Raw genomic sequence first — 23,574 nt, 5'->3', positions numbered from 1 at the left:
TGAACTGCTGTTGATATCTTTTCCCCATTTTTCTATCATGCTTTGAACTTTATTATTATTTATTTATAGGCACTCTCTTTATATAAAGGAGACTAAACTGCACATTCCCCTTCTCCCCCACCAAGTTTGTCATTTGTCTTTCAAATTTACCTACTTTATTCTTTCAAAAATTGGTCAAATTTATCTTTTTTAAATTTTTTTTTTAAATGTTCCAGCCTTTTTTTTTTTTTTTTTTTAAATATATCTTTATTGATTTCAGAGAGAGGAGAGAAGGGGGGAGAGAGAGAGAAACATCAATGATGAGAGAGTCATTGATTGGCTGCCTAGCCTGCAACCCGGGCATGTGCCCTGACCGGGAATCGAACCCATATCGCCTGGATCCTAGGTCGACGCTCAACCACTGAGCCACGGCCAGCAGGGCTCTTTTTTTAATTTTTAAGTTGTACAAAGGTCTCTCTTATGCCATTGTTACAAAGGACTTCACCTCTTTTGTTTTAATTAATAGACTTTGTTTTTTAGAGCAGCTTTAGGTTTACAGAAAATTTAGCAGATGGTACATAGAATTCCCGTATACCTCCCTTCTTTCCTGAACTCAGTTTCCCCTTATTGTTAACATTTTGCATTAGTGTGGTACATTGTTTCAGTTGATGAACCAATACTGACTGACACATTATTATTAACCAAAGTACATATTTATATTGGGTTCACTCTGTGCTGTACAGTTCTGTGACTTTTGACAAGTGTATGTACCTGCCAGTACAGTATTGTGTAGAATGGTTTCACTGACCTAAAAAAATCCCTTGGATTCCGCCTATTCATCCTGCCCTTCCACTCCCCAACTACTGATCTTTTTGCTGGCTGTCAATACAGTTTTGCCTTTTCCAGAATGTCATATGGTTGGAATCATATAGCATGTAGCCTTTTTCGATTGGCCTCTTTTACTTAGCAGTATGTATTTAGGGTTCGTTCATGTCTTTTCAGGCTCGATATCTGATTTCTTTTTAATATTGGTTGGTATTCCATTGTATGAATATTCCATTGTTTATCCATTCACCTATTGAAGGACATCTTGTTTTTTTCCATGTTTTGGCAATTATGAATAAAGCTGCTATAAACATTCCTGTTCAGGTTTTATGTATGGAAGTAGTTTTTCATTCCTATGGGTAAATGAGCGTGATTTCTGGATGATATAGTAAGGCTATATTTAGCTTTGTAAGAGACTGCCAAACTCCCTTCCAAAGTGACCGTACCAGTTTGCATTACCACGTGCAATGAATGAGTTCCTGTTGCTCTACATCCTTGTTAGCATTTGGCATTGTCAATTATTTTTAGCCATTCTAATAGGTGTACAGTGGTATCTTATTGTTTTAATTTGCAATTTTCCTGTGACATAATGATGTTGAACATATTTTTATGTGCATATCATCCATCTGTATGTTTTCTTAGGTGGGGTATCTGTTAAGGTCTTTTTGCCCATATTTTAATTGTTTATTTATTGATGAGTTTTAAGTTTTTTTTTAGTATTCTGTATATAAATTCTTTATCAGATATATGTTTTGCAAGGTTTATTTTTGCAGCCTGTGGTTTGTTTTTTCATTCTCTTAACAGCATGTTCTGCAGAGCAGAAGTTTTAATAATAATGAAGTCTAACAACTTTTTTTTCATGGATTATGCTTTTGGTGTTGTATCTAAAAATTCATTGCCAAATTCAAGGTTACTAAAATTTTCTTCTGTGTTATCTTTTAGAAGATTTATAGTTGTACGTTTTACATTTTGGCCTGTGATCCAGTTTCGAGTTAATTTTTGTGAAAGGTGTAAAGTCAGTGTCTGGATTTTTTTTTTTTTTTGGTATGTGGATGCCCAGTTGTTTTAGCATCTTTTCTTCATTAAGTTGCTTTTCTCCTTTGTCAAAGATCAGACTCTATTTGTGTGGGTGTATTTCTTCTCTTAGTGTTTTTATGGTTTCAGTTTTACATTTAAATCTTTGATCTGTTTGGAATTTAACTTGGTGAATGGTACGGGGGATGGATTTAGGTGTATATTAGCCAAGTGACTACATAGTTGTCCCAGCACAACTGAGATTAATGAATCTCTTCACTATTCAAGATGCCATTTTTTACACTAAACCCTCATGTATATTTGGGTCTATTTTTTAACTTTATGTTTCAGTGATCTATTTGTATACTAGTACCATTGCTTTAATTATGGCGGCTTTATAATATAATATCTGAAAGGTCCAGGTCCCTTCATGCTTCTCTTCTAAGAATTGCTTGTTTGTTTTGTTTATAGGTAACATTAAAATTTAACTTGTCTAGTTTCTTCCCCTCCCTGACTAAATCCTACTGACATTAAATTTATAAATTATTTTAGGGACAGTTGACATCTTTAGAATGAATCTTCCTATCCCAGAACTCTATGTCTTTCTGTTTTCCAATTTCTTTTGTGTCTGTTAGTAATATTTTAATGCTTTCTTCATATATGCCTGGACACTTAAATTTATTACAAGGTATTTAGTCACTTTTGTTTCTTAATGTGAGTTTTTTCTTTCCATTGTCTTCTAACACACACAGCTGTTTTTATGTAACATATAGATATATAATATATCTGAATTTACTGAATTTTGATTATTTAAAACAAGACAGGAAAAACAAACTAGTTAGATTATAGTAGTAATATTTGTATTGTAGAATGTATGAGAAATATGGAAAGCCATGAAAACCTCCCCTGAAATTCTTTACAATTTTATTACCTAGAGCTAAACAGTTATTTATTTTTGTTTATATCCTTGTTTTTCCCCAAAAAACTGTTATCTCACATTAAATGTATACGTAAGGGATATATATATATATATATATATATATATATATATATATGTAATGTTATATAACATGTATAGCTCTATATAAAGTTTTTATTTATTAGGCAATAGTTAAACAGGGAAGCCAGAATTTACTAGCATTTCCTGTATTTACAAAAATAGATCTGCCCTAGCTGGTTTGGCTTAGTGGTTAGAGCATTGGCCCTCGGACTGAAGGGTTTGATTGCTGGCCAGAGGACATACCTCGGTTGCAGGCTCGATCCCTGGCCCTTGTTGGGGTTGGGATGTGTGCAGGAGGCAATCAATCAATGTGGCTCTCTCCTATCAGTGTTTCTCTCTTCTACTCTCTCTGAAAAGCAATGGAAAAAATATCCTCAGGTGAAGATGAAAAAAATAGATTAACACATGTATTAAAATATATTAATTTCAACTAGCATGTCAGTTATTATTTTTTTTTACCTAAACTCACTACTTATCCTGATAATCAAGGAGAAGAAATATTTGAAGATAATGTTTGGATTGTGTTTATATTTTTCAAAATACTCGTATATGAACTGAAAGCTTACTTTTAGTATATTTATATTGCTTTACTTGGCTTGCCTTTTAAAAATATGTAACCCATGCTATTTTTTTCACAAAGCCATTTAAATTTGTTCTTTATGTAGAATGCTTTGATTGAGACCAGTGATCCATAATTGTACTTGAATTTTGCTGCTTTGTCAACAGGAAAGATCAAGGTTTAAGATAATTTCTTATTCTGAGAATATAGAAAATGCAATTGGGCAAAAATTAAGTTAGTAAACTGATAACAGAGTAACAAGTATAAACTTAGGGTAATCTTTACACTGAATTTTTAAAGAATTATATATTTTTTTGATTGTTATGGCCAATGTTTTGCATTTTTTTTGTAGGATATTTAAAATATTTCTAAAATATCATTGATTAAAATGTACTGACTAACTCGCCTATTAAAATTTTCTCACATTGACTTTTCAGAATATAGTAAGTTAATAAATCAAGTATTTAGAGTATAACATAGTACCATGTATGTAAGAAAGGGGGTAAGTCCAAAACTTTGAAGGATCTCATATGTTTACCTACCTGCATAGATACTTGTAGAAACGCCAGGCCTCTGAATCAGAAATCAGACTACACAGCCAGTGGCCAGGGTATCACGGTAGTACTAGATCCCCATTCCCAGTTGTACACAGGGCAAAAGTGTGAGAGCCATATGCTCACACCAGTACTTACATTGAGCTTTGGAGAAAGTGAACTCAGAAATTATGAATCAGTAGGACCTGGCACATTTACTCTCCGGGAGATAGAGTGCTTATCTTTTCCTTTGGGATATAAACAAATCTTCTGTTGAGGCAGAAGAGGAAGGTCTGAACCCCTAAATATTATAAGCATTTGTCTCCAGGGAAGATAAGAAAGGTTTTATTACACTTTGGCTCCAGAGAAAAAGAGACCAATTTAGAATGTAAAGAGGAGCATATCTCCATCATTGTGTGATGCCAGTTTCCATGTTCAGCAGGGTTAGATTGTATAGGAACACTGAGAAATCCAGGGACGATCATCTTCTAATAGAGGCATGTAGAAATATGTATTTATGGCATATATGCATATGGCATAAATATTTCAAGATTTCACAAGAAGCAGTATTGGTTTAGAGGAATGGAATGAGGAGGTTGGGATTGGGGAAGGAGTTGTAGTTGTATACTCTTAACTTGTCAGCTATTTTAGTACCTTTTGTGATTTGAACCATATAAAAGTGTTACCAATTTGCAAAATAAATGAAATTTAAATTAAAAATAAGAAGTTGGGTTTATAACTTAGAAGTTCTTAGCTCTGTTTTCTAAAATGTACATAGTCAAGCCCTAGCTGGTTTGGCTCAGTGGTTAGAACATCAGTCTGTGAACTGAAGGGTCCCGGGTTCGATTCCACCCATGGGCACATAACCTCGGTTGCAGGCTTGATCCCCGGCCCTGGTCAGGGCACAAGTGGAAGGCAACCAATTGAAGTGTCTCTCTCACATCAATGTTTCTCTCTCCCTTCCACTCTCTCTGAAAAGCAATGGAAAAAATATCCTTGGGTGAGGCTTAAAAAAAATTAAAATAAAATGTACATAGTCAAAACTGTTGGAACTGAGTGGTTTGCTAGCTATGTGAGAAAAATTTTACAGTAACCACTAATTGTTGATTGAGAATACCATATGTCTAACCAGTCTGAGGCAAGTCAGCTAGAGGTGTAAGAGATTAAGTCACTATAATCTCAAATATGGATTTGAAGCTCATATGATATATAAGGTCAGAATTTCCTGAGGATTTGAGGCTCTTCATTCTTTATCTTCCATCGTGTGATCTGAGCACTTGATCTTTTCTGATTTCTACCTTTCCTCATTTGTAAATGTTGTAATTGCAGCCTGTGGGATTATTGTGAAGATCAAATAAGGTGATGCATGTGAAAATACATTGTAGGTTTTATCCGGTGCTCTACCAATGCTAGTTGCTTTTTTTCTGTATAAATGCAGAGAGTCTTACTTGCAATAAAAAAAAAAAAAGCAATCCAAATTCAGATGTCTACCTGTGGTTCTGGTCACACACAATACTGTCAAAAGTGAGTTCATGGGACTTCATACTATGATAGTTGCTAGGGACATTTGCCATGAGGTAGCAGTTGCAAAGAAAGGCTATTCTTCTAGTCATTGTTGACTCCTGAAAACCATCCAGTGATGTGAAAAGGAAAGATCATCTAGTACTGTAAGAAACAATGAAATCACATTAACGCTTCATTAAGATGTGTTACTTGGTTTTCTTGTGACAATATTTTGTCAGAAAATGGAAGGTTTATTTCGCTTTAAATTAACATACTACTCATAATAATATGAACTTCAAATATTATAGGAATTAGTAACTATTATATTTCTGCTAACATTTTATTCTTTAACACATTATTACTGAGCCTGGGTATTGAGTCTTTAGGGGAGGTTACTTATACAACCTCTGAGCAAAGCTACTTTTAGAGGTGTCCTCTAAAACTAAACTGTGCTCATGCTGGTACTTCCTTAATAGTTTTCGAGCTGTTATCAAGTGGGTTCCTGTTTGATAGTGAGATACTTTTTACTGGGAAATTATAATAAAAAAATCACCTGTCTTGGATTTAAATTCCACACAGCTCTATGTTAATTGGTAGTAATAGTTATAGCTCCAAACTCTGCCATTTTTAAAAAGTCCTTCTACCAATGCATAGCACCATGAATGATATACTTAGGTGCTCAAAATAATATTGGGTTGGTAATGAATGAATTTGGAAGCTTCACTCTTTTGTTGTTAGAAATGGGAAGAGCAGAGGCCTGGCCCATGTTGCTCAGTTGGTTAAGCATTGTCCCATGTACCCAGAGGTCGCTGGTTCAAGTCCCAGTCAGGGCACATGCCCAGGTTTTGGGTTTGATCCCCAGTAGGGGTTGTGCAGGAGGTAGCCAATTAATATTTTTCTTTCTCTCTCCTTCTCCCTTCCTTTCTCTCTAAAATCAATAAAAAACATATAAAAAAAAAAAAGATATGGGAGGAGCAGAAATCATCTTGTGTTTATAAACCCATAAGATTGTTTATAAGAAGTAAGCGAGTAGGAGAATGTATATATGTATGACAAAAAGACAAAGACCGATGTTTGTGAACTTTGTTATTACTTGTACTCTTAATTCACATTGCAGAGGTAGCTTCTACCTGTTTGTTTTTTCAATTGTATTAATTTAGAAAATGCTTAATAAAATACTTTGGGATATTTCATTTTATACATGGATCTGGCCAGTCACAATATAATTAATTTAGATAAAAGTAATTTGTCTTTCTCGCTCTCTGTGACCGCTCCTCTTTTCTTTTCTTTTCTTTTCTTTTCTTTTCTTTTCTTTTCTTTTCTTTTCTTTTCTTTTCTTTTCTTTTCTTTTCTTTTCTTTTCTTTTCTTTTCTTTTCTTTTCTTTTCTTCTTCTCTTCCCTTCCCTTCCCTTCCCTTCCCTTCCCTTCCCTTCCCTTCCCTTCCCTTCCCTTCCCTTCCCTTCCCTTCCCTTCCCTTCCCTTCCCTTCCCTTCCCTTCCCTTCCCTTCCCTTCCCTTCCCTTCCCTTCCCTTCCCTTCCCTTCCCTTCCCTTCCCTTCCCTTCCCTTCCCTTCCCTTCCCTCTTCCTTCTTCCTTCTTCCTTCTTCCTTCTTCCTTCTTTCTTCTTTTTTTCTCTTCTCTTCTCTTCTCTTCTCTTCTCTTCTCTTCTCTTCTCTTCTCTTCTCTTCTCTTCTCTTCTCTTCTTTCTCTTCTCTTCTCTTCTCTTCTCTTCTCTTCTTTTTTTTCCCTCCCCTCCCCTCCCCTCCCCTCCCCTCCCCTCCCCTCCCCTCCCCTCCCCTCCCCTCCCCTCCCCTCCCCTCCCCTCCCCTCCCCTCCCCTCCCCTCCCCTCCCCTCCCCTCCCCTCCCCTCCCCTCCCCTCCCCTCCCCTCCCCTCCCCTCCCCTCCCCTCCCCTCCCCTCCCCTCCCTTTCTTTTTCTTTTTCTTTTTCTTTTCTTGCCAAGGAATTTTGCTATGTTTTTTTAAAAAAATTGAATAATAGAAATATAATATAAAAGTGGTCTTTTTATTCTGAAAAAAGGCTAAGCAGCCCGCTACTCTAAAAGCAGGGTCTGGTAGACTCTTTATTTCCTTTTTTCCCCCTGACACCTACTCAATTCTTATGTATCTAGTGGTTGTGATAGAGTCTCAGGAAAAGCATGCCAGGGAAAAAGAAGGCCTTTCTGGGGCAGGGATAGCTCCCGGGTCAGAGCAGCCCCAGGCTGTTTTACTGCATCATTGAAGCAAGAAAATCCCAAGACAGACTTTCCCTTTAACTCTGTCAGTATTTCTCCTGTTTGCACAGGCTTGTGGAATGGATCCTAGAGATCCCTAGGTGTGCCCATGTTCTAGAAGTTAACTTAAAAAAATAAAGTTAGAAAGCCATTGGGAAAAATCAGAGGTCATTAGGTTATGAATATCATTAGTTTGGGTTATTATTACCTCATGGCTAATGACCACTTAATGAGCTTTGGGACATTAGGCAAGGTAACTCCTCTAAAGCCCCATGGCCTTATCTGTAAAGTGGAGTTAATGGTAGTACTGATCTCAGATGGTTACCTTGAAAATGAAACAAAATACAGTGCATTGCTGAGCGTTCTTAGTTATAAACCCCGGAATCTGGGTCTGACTGGCTTAAGCAGAAAAGGATTTGGAGTGGATATAGAAAATCTCAGACTCGCTAGAAGAGCTGGACAACTGGACTCAGTTTGTATGGCTCTGAATCACAGTCAAGATCATGACACAGAACTAGTGTGGAGGGGAGTGCCGCATTACTGCTGAGTGTTGGGTGCCCGGTGGGCATCTCCTGTTCTGGGGCTATCATCAGCACTGTTCTCAGCTGCCTTTGAAGCTGACTGTTGCTGCTACTGCTTCTTGAAATACTTCTGCACTGTCCCACTTCTTATATCGCTAGCTTCTCATCCAGAATGTCAGGCAAGCGATTCTGGGTCATATAGTGATGCCTTGCAGCAGGGACCTGGGGAAAGAAGTTTACCGTAATACTAGCTTTTCTGAGGGGACTTGGCCCTTTTATGAGGAGGCCTCTGTTCATCACGAAAACTTAGAAAACTGGGAATTCCCAAAGCAAAACAGAGGAATTCAGAGCTGGGCAGTCCTCAAACTGATTAACTGCCGCTACTTATAAAATGCTTAATACTATGCCTGACATGCAGCAACTGTCCCCCAAATGTTGGCTTTTATTAATTTATATTTGCCAGTCCTTATTTGAGAAAAAGGTTAGGGAGATTTCTACTCTCAGATCTGATTTTCAAAGTACGTAGATTAGAGCAATAGAGGTTAAAGGGTGGATATAATTTCTAAGGCTAGAATTTACACGAAAGTCCAATTACGTTTACTAGATGGTATCTCCCAACTGTTTTTGGAGTAACTTAAGAGAAATTCTAGGCTTGTTAGCCAAAATGTATAAGCCCCTTATAGCCCAGATTGCCACCAAGACTCCATTGCCACTCATTAGTTGCCTCCCTTTTCTTTCCACCTGTTTTCACGTTTACAAGAGTGGTCAGTAATACGTAGTTTAAAAGTGCTGGCCTTAGTGTCAGAAGGCCTGGATTTGAATCTCAGCTCTACCAGTGACTATACCAGTATGATCTGGAGCAGATAATTTAATCCCTCAGACTATTCCCTGTGTGTGTTGAAAAAGAATATTCCAGGAATATCATTGTGGATTTAAATGAAAACGTGAAAATATCGAGCACAGAGTACTGCTTTGTAAGTACTTCTTTTACAAAACAAAACATGAGCCCTGGGAATTGTAGAAGATCAAGTTTTATGTTTCTTTTAAAAGTTGGAAAAAATCTGTAATAAAAAGTCAATATTTAAGCCAGTGTAATTTAGGGCAGTGGTTTCAGGGTGTCCATGAAACCACAATACTTTTACAATAATACTAAGACATTATTTACCTTTTTTAACTTTCATTCTTTTATAAGTGCAGTTTCCAGAGGCTATGTGATATGTTGTGTGATAGCAAAACAGACTGAATGCAGGAGCAGATATAAGAATCCAGCTGTCTTTTATTTAGTTCAATATTAAGGAGACTTGCAAAATGTAAAACAGTGACACTCTTTTTTACTAAGTTTATCTTTTGTTTTGGAAAACTGTTTTTGAAAATAAGAAAGTATTATTTATGTTAATATGCTGTGGTGTTATTATTTTTAAAAGAATTAATAAATATTTTTAAATTCCTGCTTTAATTTTTATTTTGGCAATTATTGGTAGAGGTAACCTACATAAACAAAAGCTATTTGAGGAGCTCAATAATTTTTAGTGCTATAAAGGTATCTTGAGACCAAAGAATTTAAGAACTGCAGTAATGGCAGAAAATGCCATGCTTTCTGTAAGAGGAAAACCATGCTTGACTAATATGTTGAAGTTGAGTAAACCTTTTCTTATTTAAGTATGTGGACTTGAAACAACTTTTTAAAAATTTATCTTTATTGTTGAAAGTATTACAGATGTCCCCCTTTTCCTCCCATTGTTCCCCTCCACCTTGTACCCTCCCCCCAGGCCTTCACCCCACTGTCTGTGTCCATAGGTTATACATATACACATGTAAATTCTTATGTTAATCTCTCCCCGCCCACCCACCCCCGCCTTCCCTCTGAGATTCATCAGTCCGTTCCATTCTTCTATAGCTCTGGATCTATTTTGTTCATCAGTTTATTTTGTTCATTAGTTTCCACATAGTGAATAAGATCATGTGACACTTGACTTGCTCTGACTGGCTTATTTTGCTTAGCATAATACTCTCCAGGTCCCACCATGCTGTCTCAAAGGGCAAGGATTCCTTCGTTTTTATAGCTGCATGGTATTCCATTGTGTAAATGTCTGAGAAGATGCTTGATATGATTTCAGTCTTCTTGAACTTGTAGAGACTTGTTTTGTATCCTAACATGTGGTCTGTCTTTGAGAATGTCCCATGTGCTTTTGAGGAGAATGCTTATTCCGCAGCTTTGGAGTGGAATGTTCTGTAAATGTCAGTTAAATCCATCTGATCTAGTGTGTCATTTAGAGTCACTGTTTCCTTGTTGATTTTTTTGTCTGGAAGATCTGTCCAGTAAAGTCATTGGGGTGTTAAAGTCCCCTATGGTGACTGTATTGCTGTTGATCTCTCCTTTAAAGTCCTCCAGAAGTTTTGTTTCCCCCCCCAGCCTGTGTGAGTCTTTTGTTCCGAGGTGGGTCTCCTGTAGACACTATATATTTGGATCTTGTTTTTTGATCCGTTTAGCTACCCTATCTGTTTTTTTGTGTGTTTTTTTAAAAAATATATCTTTATTGATTTCAGTGAGAGGAAAGGAGAGGGAGAGAGAGATAGAAACATCAATGATGGAGAGTCATTGATCAAGCCTACAACCCGGGCATGTGCCCTGACCAGGAATCGAACCCTGATCGCCTGGATCCTAGGTCGACACTTAACCGCTGAGCCACGCCTGGCCGGGCTACCCTGTCTGTTTTGATTGGAACATTTAATCCAGTTAAATTTAAGGTTATTATTGATAGGTGCTTATGTAATGCCATTTTATTTCTTTATGCCTATGTTTCTCATTCTGTTTCAACTTAACATTTCTTGCAATGCTGGTTTGGTGGTGATAAACTCCTTTAGCCTTTTTTTCTGTCTAGAAAGCTCTTTATTTCACCATCTATTTTGAATGATAGCCTTGCTGGATAGAGTGGTCTTGGTTTCATATCCTTGTTTTGCATTACCTTGAATACTTCATGCCATTCCCTTATGGCCTGTAGAGTTTTTTATTAGAAATCAGCTGACAGCCTTATAGGAGCTCCTTTGTAGGTAACAGATTGCTTTTTTCTTGCTGCCTTTAAGATTCTCTCTTTGTCTTGAATTTTGGCATTTTAATTATGATGCGTCTGGGCATGGGCCTCTTTGGGTTCTTCTTGCTTGGGATTCTCTGTGCCTGCTGAACTTGAGTGACGTTTTCCTTGACCAGGTTAGGGAAGTTTTCTGCCATTATTTCTTCAAACAGGTTCTCTATTCCTTGCTTACTTTCTACCTCTTCTGGTACTCCTATGATGTGAATATTGTTACCTTTCATGTTGTCCCACAGCTCCCTTAAACTATCCTCCTGTTTTTAAGTTGTTTTTTCTTTTTGGTTTTCTGATTGACTTATTTTTTCTACCCTGTCTTCTAATTTGCTGATCTGATCCTCAGCTTCCCCTAACCTGCTGTTCATTCCTTCCAATTTTTTTATTTTTTATTTCTACTATGTCATTCTTAATTTCCTTCATAGTTTCTATATCTTTTTTCATGCTGTTGAGCATCCTTATGACCAGTATTCTGAACTCTGTATCTGATAGATTACTTATCTCCATTTTATTTAGCTCTTCTTGTGGAGAATTCTTTTGTTCTTTCATTTGGGGATTGTTTTTTTGTCTCCCCATTTTGGCTACCTGTTTGGATTTGTTTCTATGTATTAGGTAAATCTGCTAGGACTCCCAGTCTTTTTGGTGGTTACTGGTGCAGACCAATGTCAGATGCTGTTTGTGACTTGCCTTGAGTACCCTGTTTGAAGTTTTCCACACTCCACAGCTTCTGGTTTACTCTGCTGGGGCTGGGTGTGTTTGGACAAGACCAAGATATGCACCAAGGTCTGCTTTTCCAAGTCCTGGGTCCAGAAGCAAATCAGGTAAAGACTCAAAGCACCCAGAGGCTATTATTCAATCTCTTAATGAGCCTCTGGCTGTAGAAACTCCACAGGGTGTGGCAGCTGATTTTTATCAGTCTCTTAAAAATCCTCAGGCTGTAGAAACTCCATGCGGTGGGGCCAGAGGTTTCCCAGAAGGGTGGGGCAATTGCTTTCCCCTCCCAGGCAAAAGCTGCTGAGTAGGCATATGTCTGCCTGAGAAAGATGTCCTCTGCCATATGGGAGAATGGCTCAGCACTGGGGTCCAGATGAGTGCCCTCTATAAGATCTGTTCCCCCAGCCAGCCCCCCTAGATTCTCCTCACACTGTTCTAGTCCACTCTGCCTTCCCTCTGTCAGAGCCCAAGGTGAGTTTGGCCTTTAAAGGGCCAAACTTTGTGTGTTGGCTATTTAAGAGGGTGCTTGCATTTCCAGCCATCTCTACCTGGCAGACAGAAACCCTGCTGCTTTTCACAGCCAGATATTATGTAGGCACCTTTCTCAGTTCTGGTGCTCTGGACTGGGAAGCCCAGCCTGGGATTTAGACCCCAGAGTCCTCAGTGGGAACCCCCCACAGCTGAGATATCCCTCCGGACCTTCAGCTGCTGCCTGTGGGAGCCCAGCCAGCTATCTCATATCCGCACTTCCTACCAGCCTCTATGTGGTTTCCACTTTTCATCCTTGCTTCTGAGGGTGCTCTCCAGCTAGTCTTCCGTTGATTATTCATGATGATTTTACTATATTTTAGTTGTAATTCCAGTTTGGTCTCAGGAGAGTGTCAGTGTAGCCTCCACTCAGTCTGCCTTCATTTCAGATCTCTCAGGAACAACTTTTAGAAATCCTTAAAGTTTGCCTAACAAACACACACACACACACACACACACACATGCACACATGTACGTTAAGTGAAATGAGTTGTTCGAGAGTTCATATGGAAGTAGAAAATTAATACAGAAGATTGTTTTGGATGAAGAAATATGATTAATTAGTCTGATTTACACATTGAAAAGATGATTTGGAAGAATTACGGTCAAGTGGAGAGGTCACTGAACTAGGAGTGAGAAGACCTGTTTCATGTTCTGTGTCTGGCTCCTTGATTCAGTAAATGTTTTCGAGTAAGTAAGCTTTGCAGTGTTTTGAACCTGCATTTCTTCACATGAAGAATGGGAATAAGTAATTTCTACCCTACCTTTTCTTTTATTCATTCAACAAATATTTATTGATTACTTATGGTGTCCTATGCTCTATTCTAAGTTATTACAGAAATAGTGATAAAATATGCATGGTCCCTGTCTCAGGAAGCTAACAGTTTAATGTGAGAGGAAGGGATAAACAAGTAAATATATAAATATTTATAAATTATGAGAAGTACTAGGAAGGAATCAAATAGTGTGAAGTGAATAGGAAAGTGCTACAGACCTCCTTACACAGGACCAACAGAGAAGGCTTCTCAAAGACCAGAGTTATGAGAAGGAGCAGAGGGATTAGCATTCAGTAAAGAGAATTGTGTGTGCAAAGGCCCTGAGGTGTGCCTAAAGTATGCTAGACATGAATGGTAGAACAAAACAAGGTGGGAGAAGTTGGCAAGGCTTAGGTCGAGCAGGACCATATAGGCATGGAAGGAAGGCTGCATTTTGGATGTGTGATGGGCTCAAATGTATTGAATTGAGAGGACTAACTATAAGGGATTATTTGGCCAGACTAGGATGCTAGTGAATACAGTGTAAATTCATTGAGGTGGCTGTGAAGGAGAAGGAGCACCATTTCTCACTCTGTCCCTGGTCAATATTATCAGGGACAGACTAATGACTTAGAGTAATTTCAGTTTAATATTAAAATGCTTAGGCTCTTACCAGATATTTTTATTAGGTTCTTTAATTTACTCAACAAATATATATTAAATAACTAAGTTAATATCAGATTTTTCTAGTAATTAAATCTTTCTTTATTTTAGTGCCCTTCTTTTTAACGAAGTAAAATATATTACCACCCTGGAAGACCTTCAGAATATAGAAAATGCTCTGAAAGGAAAAGCAAACATTGCATTTTCGTATGTAAGAGCCATTGGAACACCAGGTATTTATTAACTTTAATCTTATCTGTGCATCTGTACTTGTGTGCATATATTGAAGAACTTAAAATAGTGTATTTTCACCACAATCTTAATATTTTAGAATAAACTTAAAGCATCTTTACTATTATGTTTTCTGTTTTTAATCAGGCAGCATAGTATAGTGGTTGAATAAGAACTCTGCAGCCAGACTGCCTAGGTTAGACTTCCTGCTCCATCAATTACTTATAGTATGACGCTGGACAACTTACTTAACCTGTTTCCTAATCACTAAGGTGGTGAAAAAATTGTGCCTACCGCTTAGTGCTATTGGGAGGACCAAATGAGTTTGAATAATTAAAATAGTTTCTGGCATATAATAGGTGTTCTGTGTTAATTGTTACTATTTTTATTTGCTTACAGTCCTCATGGTACCTGGCAGAGTAGTTTATAGTATTCAGTAAATGTTGACTGACAGACTTTCTTTTTAAATATTTTGATACTTGCTGTTTATGACATTTTTTCTTGATTTTTTAAAACTCTAACTTTGACAATCAATTTGTAAGTACAGAATAGGCAGAGTATTTGATTTAATATGAATTGTGTTTTAGCCAGATGGGCAGGGGAGTGATTATAAAGATTTACTCTGGAATTTAAGCAGGGTTATGAGGGAAGAAAGGACCTGAGCGGGGGTATGACTGACAGTGAAAAGTGGTAAGATTTTAGGTCCTGGAGTGTTAGAGTGATGTGCTAGGCTGTGTGACCTAGCCAGATGGAGATATGGGGATTGGGCGGGGGTGGATGCTAGACATTGAGATTATGGAGGAGTTTGCAATAATTGCTAATTAAAGGCCTGCAGTGGGAACATAACAGTGAGTGGTTAAGGTAGCGTTGAAGAAAGATCATTGGAGTCTATAGAGAAGGACAGGGATTTTGAAAGGATCATCTGTGGGGATAATAAAATCACCAAGGATTGTGACAGGAGTAGTATTAGAGAGAGTGACTGTGTGATGAGGGGGAGTGACCCTGGCTGGGGTGGTAGATAACTCCAACAGGAAAGAGTGTTGAGTGGAATAATCTGATGATAGGCGATATAAATGGTAGAAGATTAGGTGGTGGAGGGGAAGGTAACTGCCTGGAAAAGACAGTGAGGAGAAAAGGGAAAATAAAATATGAAAAGGAGGAAATCCTCAAAGAAGCACTTGAAGAAAATTTCCCAGAACTGCAGGTTTCAAGCTTCCAAATAGAAAGAGCCCATTGAATCCCAGCATAGTGGATGAATGTAGAGCCACACCAAAGCATCTCATTTTGAAATTTCAGAATTTTGGAACAAAAATTCTCAAATCTTCCAGAAAGAAAAAGTAAGTTTGCAGTAAAAGGGTCAAGAATCAGAATGACATTGGACTTCTCAGTGGCAGCCCTGAAAAATGAAGAAAATGCAACAGTGCTTTCAAAATTCTCAGAAGTGACTTGAACCTTGAATTCTATAAGCAGACAACTGCAGTTAGTTATGAAAGTAGAATAAAGACATTTTCAGAAGTGCAAGCTTGCAGAAATGTGTATTCCATATATCCTCTCATAGGAAGTGCTAGAGAATGGGAGCAAGGGGGCAAATTAGTCAAGAAGCTATGGGTAACAGGTCAGCGGACCTAATACAAGAGAGAGAATGAGATCCCCAAAATGTCGATGAAGTGAATTCTCAGGAGGAGATTTGCACAGCAGGTCAAGTAGCAATAGTCCATATTGGACACGTTTCTGCAGAAAAGCCTCCAAGAACAGGGAATAGATAGTATACCTGATATATTTGAATTATTAAGAGGGTTAGACAATGATGCAAAAATTTAGGAATAAACTAGTAAGAAATCTATACAAAAATAAAAGAAGAACAGTATAACTATGGTGAAAAAAAGTTGTTCAAAAGAGGAAAAGTACTCATTTTGTACTGTATGGCTCATTTGTAAATAGTAATTACTGACTCATAACAATGTAAATGTGGACTATTAATTTAATAAAAATTAGAACTATATTGGGAAAATTGAGGGGATAGAAATGTGTACATTTGTGGAGTGGGGATTTGGCTAAGAGAGCTAAAATTTATCATCTTCCACTGTGGAAAATCAGTAGATAATACCAACACTTACAAAAAATTAGGAAATAAGAGTATGAGAATGTAATTTAGAGACTTGGAGGTAAATACCCAAAGAAGTAAGAGTTGAAAGTAGTTATCTCTTGGAAATTGGAAATGGGGTGGAAGATAAACTCTTTTTTTCCTTAACGTGCCTGTAGAATGATTTGTCTCTAAACAATATTCAAGAACAAGTTCCATTAAAAAAAAAAAAAGCCAGAAACAACACACAGATACATACATATATAAATTATAACATACAAAAGTTACATGGTGGACTCATACTCTCTTGTCTGCTGCTAGGAAGAAGCTATTACAGATTTTTCATATGTTATATTCTCAAATATAACTCATTTTATACTCCTTAATTCTTCTCTTACCTTGAATGGAATGACTTTTCATAACTTCTCTAACAGTCTGCATTTTCCCAACTGGCATCCCTACAAAGGATTTTTCTTTAAATATAATAGAGCATAAAAAGGTGTAGGGCAGTCTAGAGAATAGAAGTTTACGTGGAGTCACACAAACTAACTCCTCTCTCCCAACTCTCTTATCTCTTCTTCAGAGCACAGGGCAGTGATGGAAACTGCTTTTGTGTATGGGACCACATACCAGTTTGTATTAACCACAGAAATTGCCCTTTTGGAAAGTATTGGGTATGTATAAGAGATATATGTCAACAGTTTTAAGTTTACTTATTCCACATTAGTTATGTATCATTTCCATTATGTTCTCACAGTGTGGACTTGTCCAAGAGGAACTGTAAGCAGATGTGAACATATAAATGAAACCTGAAATCCCTTCTTACTCTCATCTGCTGTACCATGAAAATGAATGTAAATATGCAGAAGTGATGTTAGACTAAGGTGAATGAAGACAATATGGATAAGCCACAAGATGTGATGCTATGAGTAGCCAAGTGTATTTTAGGAATAGACCTCCCACAGTGATGAAATAGGTGATAAAATAAGAGCTTTCATAATTAAGCTCCAGAAGTTCTTTCTGAGTGTTCTGTAAGTTACTTTGTTGTAATCTCAAATATATTTAAGTACAGTTTTTGAATGGAATGTTTTAGATGTTTATTTTTTTTGTCTAGCTTACAGTTTAGGTAGAGGACTTCTTTTGACAGTTGTCTGGGCAACATAGGGTTAAAGTTTTTCTTTACTTTAGTATTTAGGGACACAAGGAATTAACCAGTTTATTTTAAAGACTTTAAGTTTGGCTTTAAAATGCTCTTCAGGAAAATTAATCTAAGGCAAAGCCAAATGGTGATCATGTGACTTTTTTATACCATGAAAGTTTTTAATGAGTCTTCTTGCCAATCTCTTAGAAAATAGTGATTATTTGATATACCACACACAATTAATTAAATTCCAGACATTTTACAATCTAAGTTTAGAGTTTAGTGCATAGAAAACTGATAAAGTTAAATTTTTTGGGTGGGGTTGGGGGGGTGGATTGGCAGAAAATAAAGCTCCTATAAAGAGAAGTTATGTTTTTATTGCTCTGTATGACAGCCAGTATTCCTTTTCCATTAGTCTCTTCCTGTTGAACTGTCATTCTGCTGGTTCCCTCATTAATAAGTTAAATAAAACTTTGATGTGTGTCTACTGTTCATATAAGAATTAAGGTTTTTAACATTTGAAAGTTATGCTAACAGTACCATAAAGCTCTACTGTAAGTAGTCACTGATTCTCAAGGTACAATAAGCAGTCATTTAGCCAGCTACTTTGCTACACCCAACTGCCAGTTTCCCATCCTGGAATAGGGGAAGCCTTGTTATCTACCCTATGGTGATTTTGTGGAAGCCCCACAGTTTCTCTTTGGGTTAGTTCTTTGTACTTTCTCTTGTGTTACCAGCTTGTTATTCAGATAATGAGTAGTTGCAAATAACGTTGACATGCTTAAAACACAAGAGGTGGTTATTTATTGGGAGGGTATATGTAGGTCCTATCATTTACTTTACAAATCCTGTTCAGCAAGATAGACTATATCTATTTTTTTATTCTGACCGGTGACTAAACATAGTAATTTCTGGAAGGGTATTTGCTTTTCTCCACTATTAAAATGGGAATTAAAAAAATGTTCAGTTATCCCATTTTTTGTGTACTTTTGAGTATATGATATATGGGATATTTGAATTCTCATTTATTCATGGATAACGAGATGGTGAGAAGTCATACCTGGACCTGCTGTGACAGGGAAGGACTGTGGATTGAATACAGTGGTCCTGTGACACCACTTCTAGATGAAGTAGTTGACTATAAAGTTGGCTATAACTTTGGATTGTCTCCAAATTGGGGAGAGGCCAATGCCTTTTTTCTTTCATGTGTTCATTCTTTCATTTAACAAATATTTATTGAATATTTTCTGTGTGCTAGGCACTATTCCAGTTGCTATGGTTTTAACAGTGGATAAGACTAGTATATTAATTGTTATATAATGTTGGGCCTTAGTATGCTTGAAATTAAATGTTGGTTAAGAAAGGTGTATATTGACAGGTACTAAAAGAGGTAGCATGCTGTAGAGACACCAGGACTTCCTGCTGCCTCTCTATATTCCCTTCTTAAAGAATCTGTGTATATAGGCCGAGAAGGGTGTTACCCTCACCCCATACATATCCCATTCTGCTAAGTGAGAGGCAGCCACCTGACCTAGGGCCAAAAAATCCATTAGTTTACCTGAGCAAATGAGATCCCCTCTCCCAGAAACTTAGAATTGGGCATAGAAAAGCAATTATACAGTGTTGTGGCTCTCTTGCTCACAGGAATATTTTTCCCATGTAGAAGTAAAGCAGAGAGCATTGTCCTTATAGAGAGCTGGGAGCTGAAGAGTATTAATGGCAAAATGAAGGTCTCGGAGCTCTTGCTGTTCTGATCTCTATATTTACTCTCTGTTACTTTATTTTTCCTTGTATTCTCTGAAATGCTCTTCTAAACTTCCAATAAGTGTTTCTCCCCCAGCCCCCTTTTTGGTTTATGTTATCTATAACCAAATGGCCCCTGATTAAGTAAACTATCCAGCATTATTATTGCAGAGATTATGATACAAGTTCCAGCCTCAGCTAGGTCCTCCTGCTCTCAACACTTTCCTTTCAATATGTGACTATTTAGGGTCCCCCTCAAAAACCTATGTACTTTGTGCCTTGGATATACTGTTTCTTTTGTCTGAAATATCCATTTGTTTTATCTTCTTGGAGAAGTCTTTCTCTCCCTTGCTGTTTTTAATCTCTGTGATGATCTTCCTGAACCCTTTCTTTCCCCTTCCCAAATTGAGGCAGAATTAAATATTTCTTTGTTTCTTATAGCACTTTGTATATTAAAGCACTAATAAACTGCACTGTAATTGCTTTACTAAATAAACCTCCTTCAGTCTAAGCCCCTCATGGATTTGAATTGACTTATTCATCATAGTCTTTTGTATTTTAGTCCAGGTCCCAATATACTGTAGGTATTAAGTAAATCTTTGATCATTTCTTTAATCATTGAATCTATTAGAAATGGCTTTATAATGAAATTTGAAATCAGTGAACTTTGGAGCTCAATTTAAGCATGTCTCAAGAGATAAAATTACATTTAAAAAATAAAAATTTTCAGTATTTTGCCAAACCCTGCTAATGCCATGTGGAAATTTTTTAAAATGCTATTTTAATTTTGGCAAATCTTACTCAACCACTATAAGTTTATCTTTGAATTCTCATATTGAAGGGAATGCCAAAAATCAAATTATAAGCCATATTTTCTGAGTTTTATAATATTTCAGATACAAACTCACTAACTCCCACAAAGCATCACATGGTTTCTATCTTAAGGCATGTGTTGGCTGAAGTTTATTCAAAACAGATTTGGATTTAAATTAAACCTAGAAAATTTGTGTTAGAAAGCTTTATTTAGCATATCTCTAGAAAAGAAACTATATTTGAAGATAATCTTATTGTTCTCAAGGTGACAGCCTTTTATTTTTTTAAAAAATTATGTAGACCTGCTTATAACCTAATTTAGAAGCTATCATATGAAAGAATTCGGGGAAAAAAATTGCTTATGCAGCTAATGCGGTTTGTTAAAAGTATTTGGTTAATCTTCTTTACTATTCTATATCTTTAGCTTAGTTCCATTTTATTTTAATGTTATACTCTTAGGCTTTTACAAAAACATTAATTCAAAAGCATGAGACTTAAGGAGATTTGTTATGTCTTTCTGGATGCTGGAAGGATCACACAGTGAACTTCAAGTGAGCCTGTCCCTGATTTTTAACTTATAGCATAGAGGATATAGAACGTGCACATCTCTACTTTCTTCATTGCAAACTGGTCCTGGACTTGACGCAGCAGTGTCGAAGAACACTAATGGGACAGACATTGACTACACTGAACATTTATCGGTTTATTAAGACAATGGAAGCACCTCTGCTGGTATGTCTCTTATTTTAATATATTAGGTAACTCATACATTAAATCTATTGCTTTGATTCACAGGTATGCATTTTACTTAGATGAGCTAAATCCTTTCCCTTTTTCTTGGACATACATATTTTGAATTTAGGGGAATTTAGGGAGTATTTCCTTATTAAAGGTAGAAGAGATGGTAGACTGTTCATAAAATGGTCATTTTATGCCTTGGAGTATTGTTGCATTGAAACACAAATACAGCCTTGTGTATTGGAAATAGTCTCTGGTAGTTATAATGCACTGTGACCACTCTGAGATCACAAAGACCACATCTGGTCAAGAAAAGACCTCTTGTGAATATTTTGATCACTGTTTTAAAAGTTGGTAAATACTGGAAGTGTACCATTTCTGGTGTTCCTCTTTTCTTAGTATTAGCCTAGAAGAATGTTATAGAGACTCAGTAGGTGTTGGTGATTAGCCAACAGACTTTTCTCTCTGAAAGTTTGCAGGTTTTTCCCGAGCTTGTGTAAAACCTTCAGTAGGCCCTTTCACTCAGCATGTCCTTTTTAAATAAAAATGGTGTATGTGTATTATAAATAATTCAAACAGTACAGCAAGGTATAAAGAAAAAAAAATTAAAGCCACCTAATTCCATCACTCAGAAATGATCTGTTAGGTGACCATCACACCAGTCGTCTCTGCTCCCAAAAAGGCACTCACAGATAGAGTGATGAATAGATTGATGGATATATCTATCATATTGCATATGCTACTTTATAGTGAGAAGTATTATATTTAATCTTATTTGAATTTAATAGAAGAAAAAGAAACTGATACGAAACTAGAGGGATTATGGAACTTTTGATAAATCATTAGGGGTTCTCCTAGGAAATATTGTCATAAGTGTTGAAAATGATTTGGAAAAACATTAGGAAATTAAATCATTTTTTTAAAATGATGTTTTCACTTAAGATAGTATTGATTCACCCCTTATTGTGAAAGATGAGAAAATTAATTTCATACATTTATTTCCATCGCAGCTCCTCTTACCCTGCTGATTGTTAGGGTATTTTTACATATAACATTTTACATATATATATTTTATAATATATTATGTTCTGTAACCATAATTTCCACTTTTTAAAAAGCCTTGTTTCTACATTTAAATAGATTCAGAGCTCACCAGTCCCAATTGTACTGGCTTCATTCCTGAGTTTATTTCGAGTCAGTTTTGTTTAGTTTGATTTTGGCTTCAGTCAGTTTTTTAAAAAGCAGTATATAAGCCTTTTTCCTTTCCCTTCACATGGAGGAGGAGCATTTATCTTATTTCCAAGGGAAGAATTACCCTGTGAATTTGTTTCGATCTCCCCTTTTAGCAGAGAGTCCAAAAGAGAGATCAGTTGACTGTACAGTTCGCCACTATTTCTCTCCAGCCTCATTTCCTTTTCTTCCTGTATTGAGATATTAAGAATTCTCAGGATTTTGTCCACTTACCAGTACTGTTTTTGCCGTTGGGGGCAGGATTAGGACTCATCCCAAGCATTACTAAAATCTGTTTCTTCTTTGGCTACAACATTCTGACTTGAATCTGTGCCCCTTTCCTAAAATTTTTGCTCACGACTTTTCTCTTGCTGTTTTAAAAAACTATTTTTGTGTGTTTTCTTTAAGATAGGTAACAAGGGAAATTCTCTGATCTTTTTTCACTTTGTTACACTTACCAGGAATTATGTAATTGCAGTTTTGAAATTAGTGCCTGGTTGGAGAGCCAAGCAGAGATTCTAAACCTTGGTGTCAGCCTAGAAAGGTTTGGCAGTCCAAGAAGTACAGAATAGTGGACTCAGGATTACTTCAGATCCCCAAGGCAAGGGTCTTCCAGTCTTCTACTGGAAGATAGAAGTCTGGCTGCGAGCATTCTGGGAACTGAGTGGGCTGGGGGCTGGGGAGCCTCTCAGTATTTGGTTACTTAATTCCCCTGCTTTTGGCATGCTCTTCACACTCTCAGCTGTTCCCAAAGTCCGTGCAGAATTCTCCTGGTATGGGGGAGGGACAGGTGCCTATGCTCATGGAGTTGGGGAGGGGAATCCAGGGATCTAACTGCTTCTCCAAAGCTTTCACCTAGTCCTCCTTAGCTTTCCTTCATGGCTTAGAGCTTTGTTTTGTAGACTCAGTTATTCTGTTCTCCAGCATCCAAATTTTTGCTGTCTTTTCTCTTTTCATTTCTTCACGTATGTATATCTCTTCTAAAAATTTCTACTGCTGTAGTTTTTTTGGGATTTCTGGAGGAAATGAAATTAGATGTGTGCATTCAAGCTGCTGTCTTAACTCAGATGTTCCTCATTGTTCTGTAACGTGGTATTATATGTTAAATTCTTATATGAAAGAATGTATTCCTTAATTATCTGTTCTGTTTCATTTGGAATCTCTCTTTTTCAGTACTGCACTGTTTTATTTATTGTTTTTTCTTTATACTATGCTTGTTATGGTTGTGATTTTATGTTTTACCTCTTGTAAAATTTGTTTAGTTTTATAATGCTTTAACTGGATAGGTACATTAGAAGCATTAAACTTAGAAATTATGAGACCATTTCTGGTATTGTTGGATTTATTTCAAAGACTTGTTCTTTTACTCAAGACTTTATTAATAAGAATTAGCAGGGTTTAAATCCAAACGTCGGAACATTATAATCACATTTTGGTCTTTTTTTTAAACGAAGACAGAAGTTGCTGAAGACCCTCAACAAGTTTCAACTGTTCATCTCCAACTAGGATTACCACTGGTTTTTATTGTTAGTCAACAAGCTACATATGAAGCTGATAGAAGATCTGCAGAATGGGTTGCTTGGCGTCTTCTGGGAAAAGCAGGAGTTCTACTCTTGTTAAGGTATCTTGAACATGAAATATACACTGTGTTTAGTAAAACACTAGCATTTTTCTCATATTTAAATGT

General features: G+C 36.7%; 1 protein-coding gene across 2 annotated transcripts in view; it reads left to right on the top strand.

Moving 5' to 3' along the window:
• The window catches only part of TXNDC16 (thioredoxin domain containing 16), a 65,362-nt gene that overhangs the window by 19,671 nt on the left and 22,117 nt on the right, over nucleotides 1-23,574 (top strand). For both annotated transcript variants that reach the window (XR_013998251.1, XM_081129439.1), the window contains exons 6-9: nucleotides 14,020-14,141; nucleotides 16,806-16,896; nucleotides 20,501-20,651; nucleotides 23,342-23,508. Coding sequence is in view for 1 of the 2 variants with exons in the window: in XM_081129439.1 (XP_080985565.1) it covers nucleotides 14,020-14,141; nucleotides 16,806-16,896; nucleotides 20,501-20,651; nucleotides 23,342-23,508 (531 nt within the window). In the remaining variant the exon portion in view is untranslated. The remainder of the gene's footprint in view (nucleotides 1-14,019; nucleotides 14,142-16,805; nucleotides 16,897-20,500; nucleotides 20,652-23,341; nucleotides 23,509-23,574) is intronic.

The sequence above is a fragment of the Miniopterus schreibersii genome (genome assembly GCF_964146895.1).
Source record: "Miniopterus schreibersii genome assembly, chromosome: 1".
Classification (NCBI taxonomy): domain Eukaryota; kingdom Metazoa; phylum Chordata; class Mammalia; order Chiroptera; family Miniopteridae; genus Miniopterus; species Miniopterus schreibersii.
Note: the sequence above shows the minus strand (reverse complement) of the source record. Positions and strands in the feature narration are given on the sequence as shown.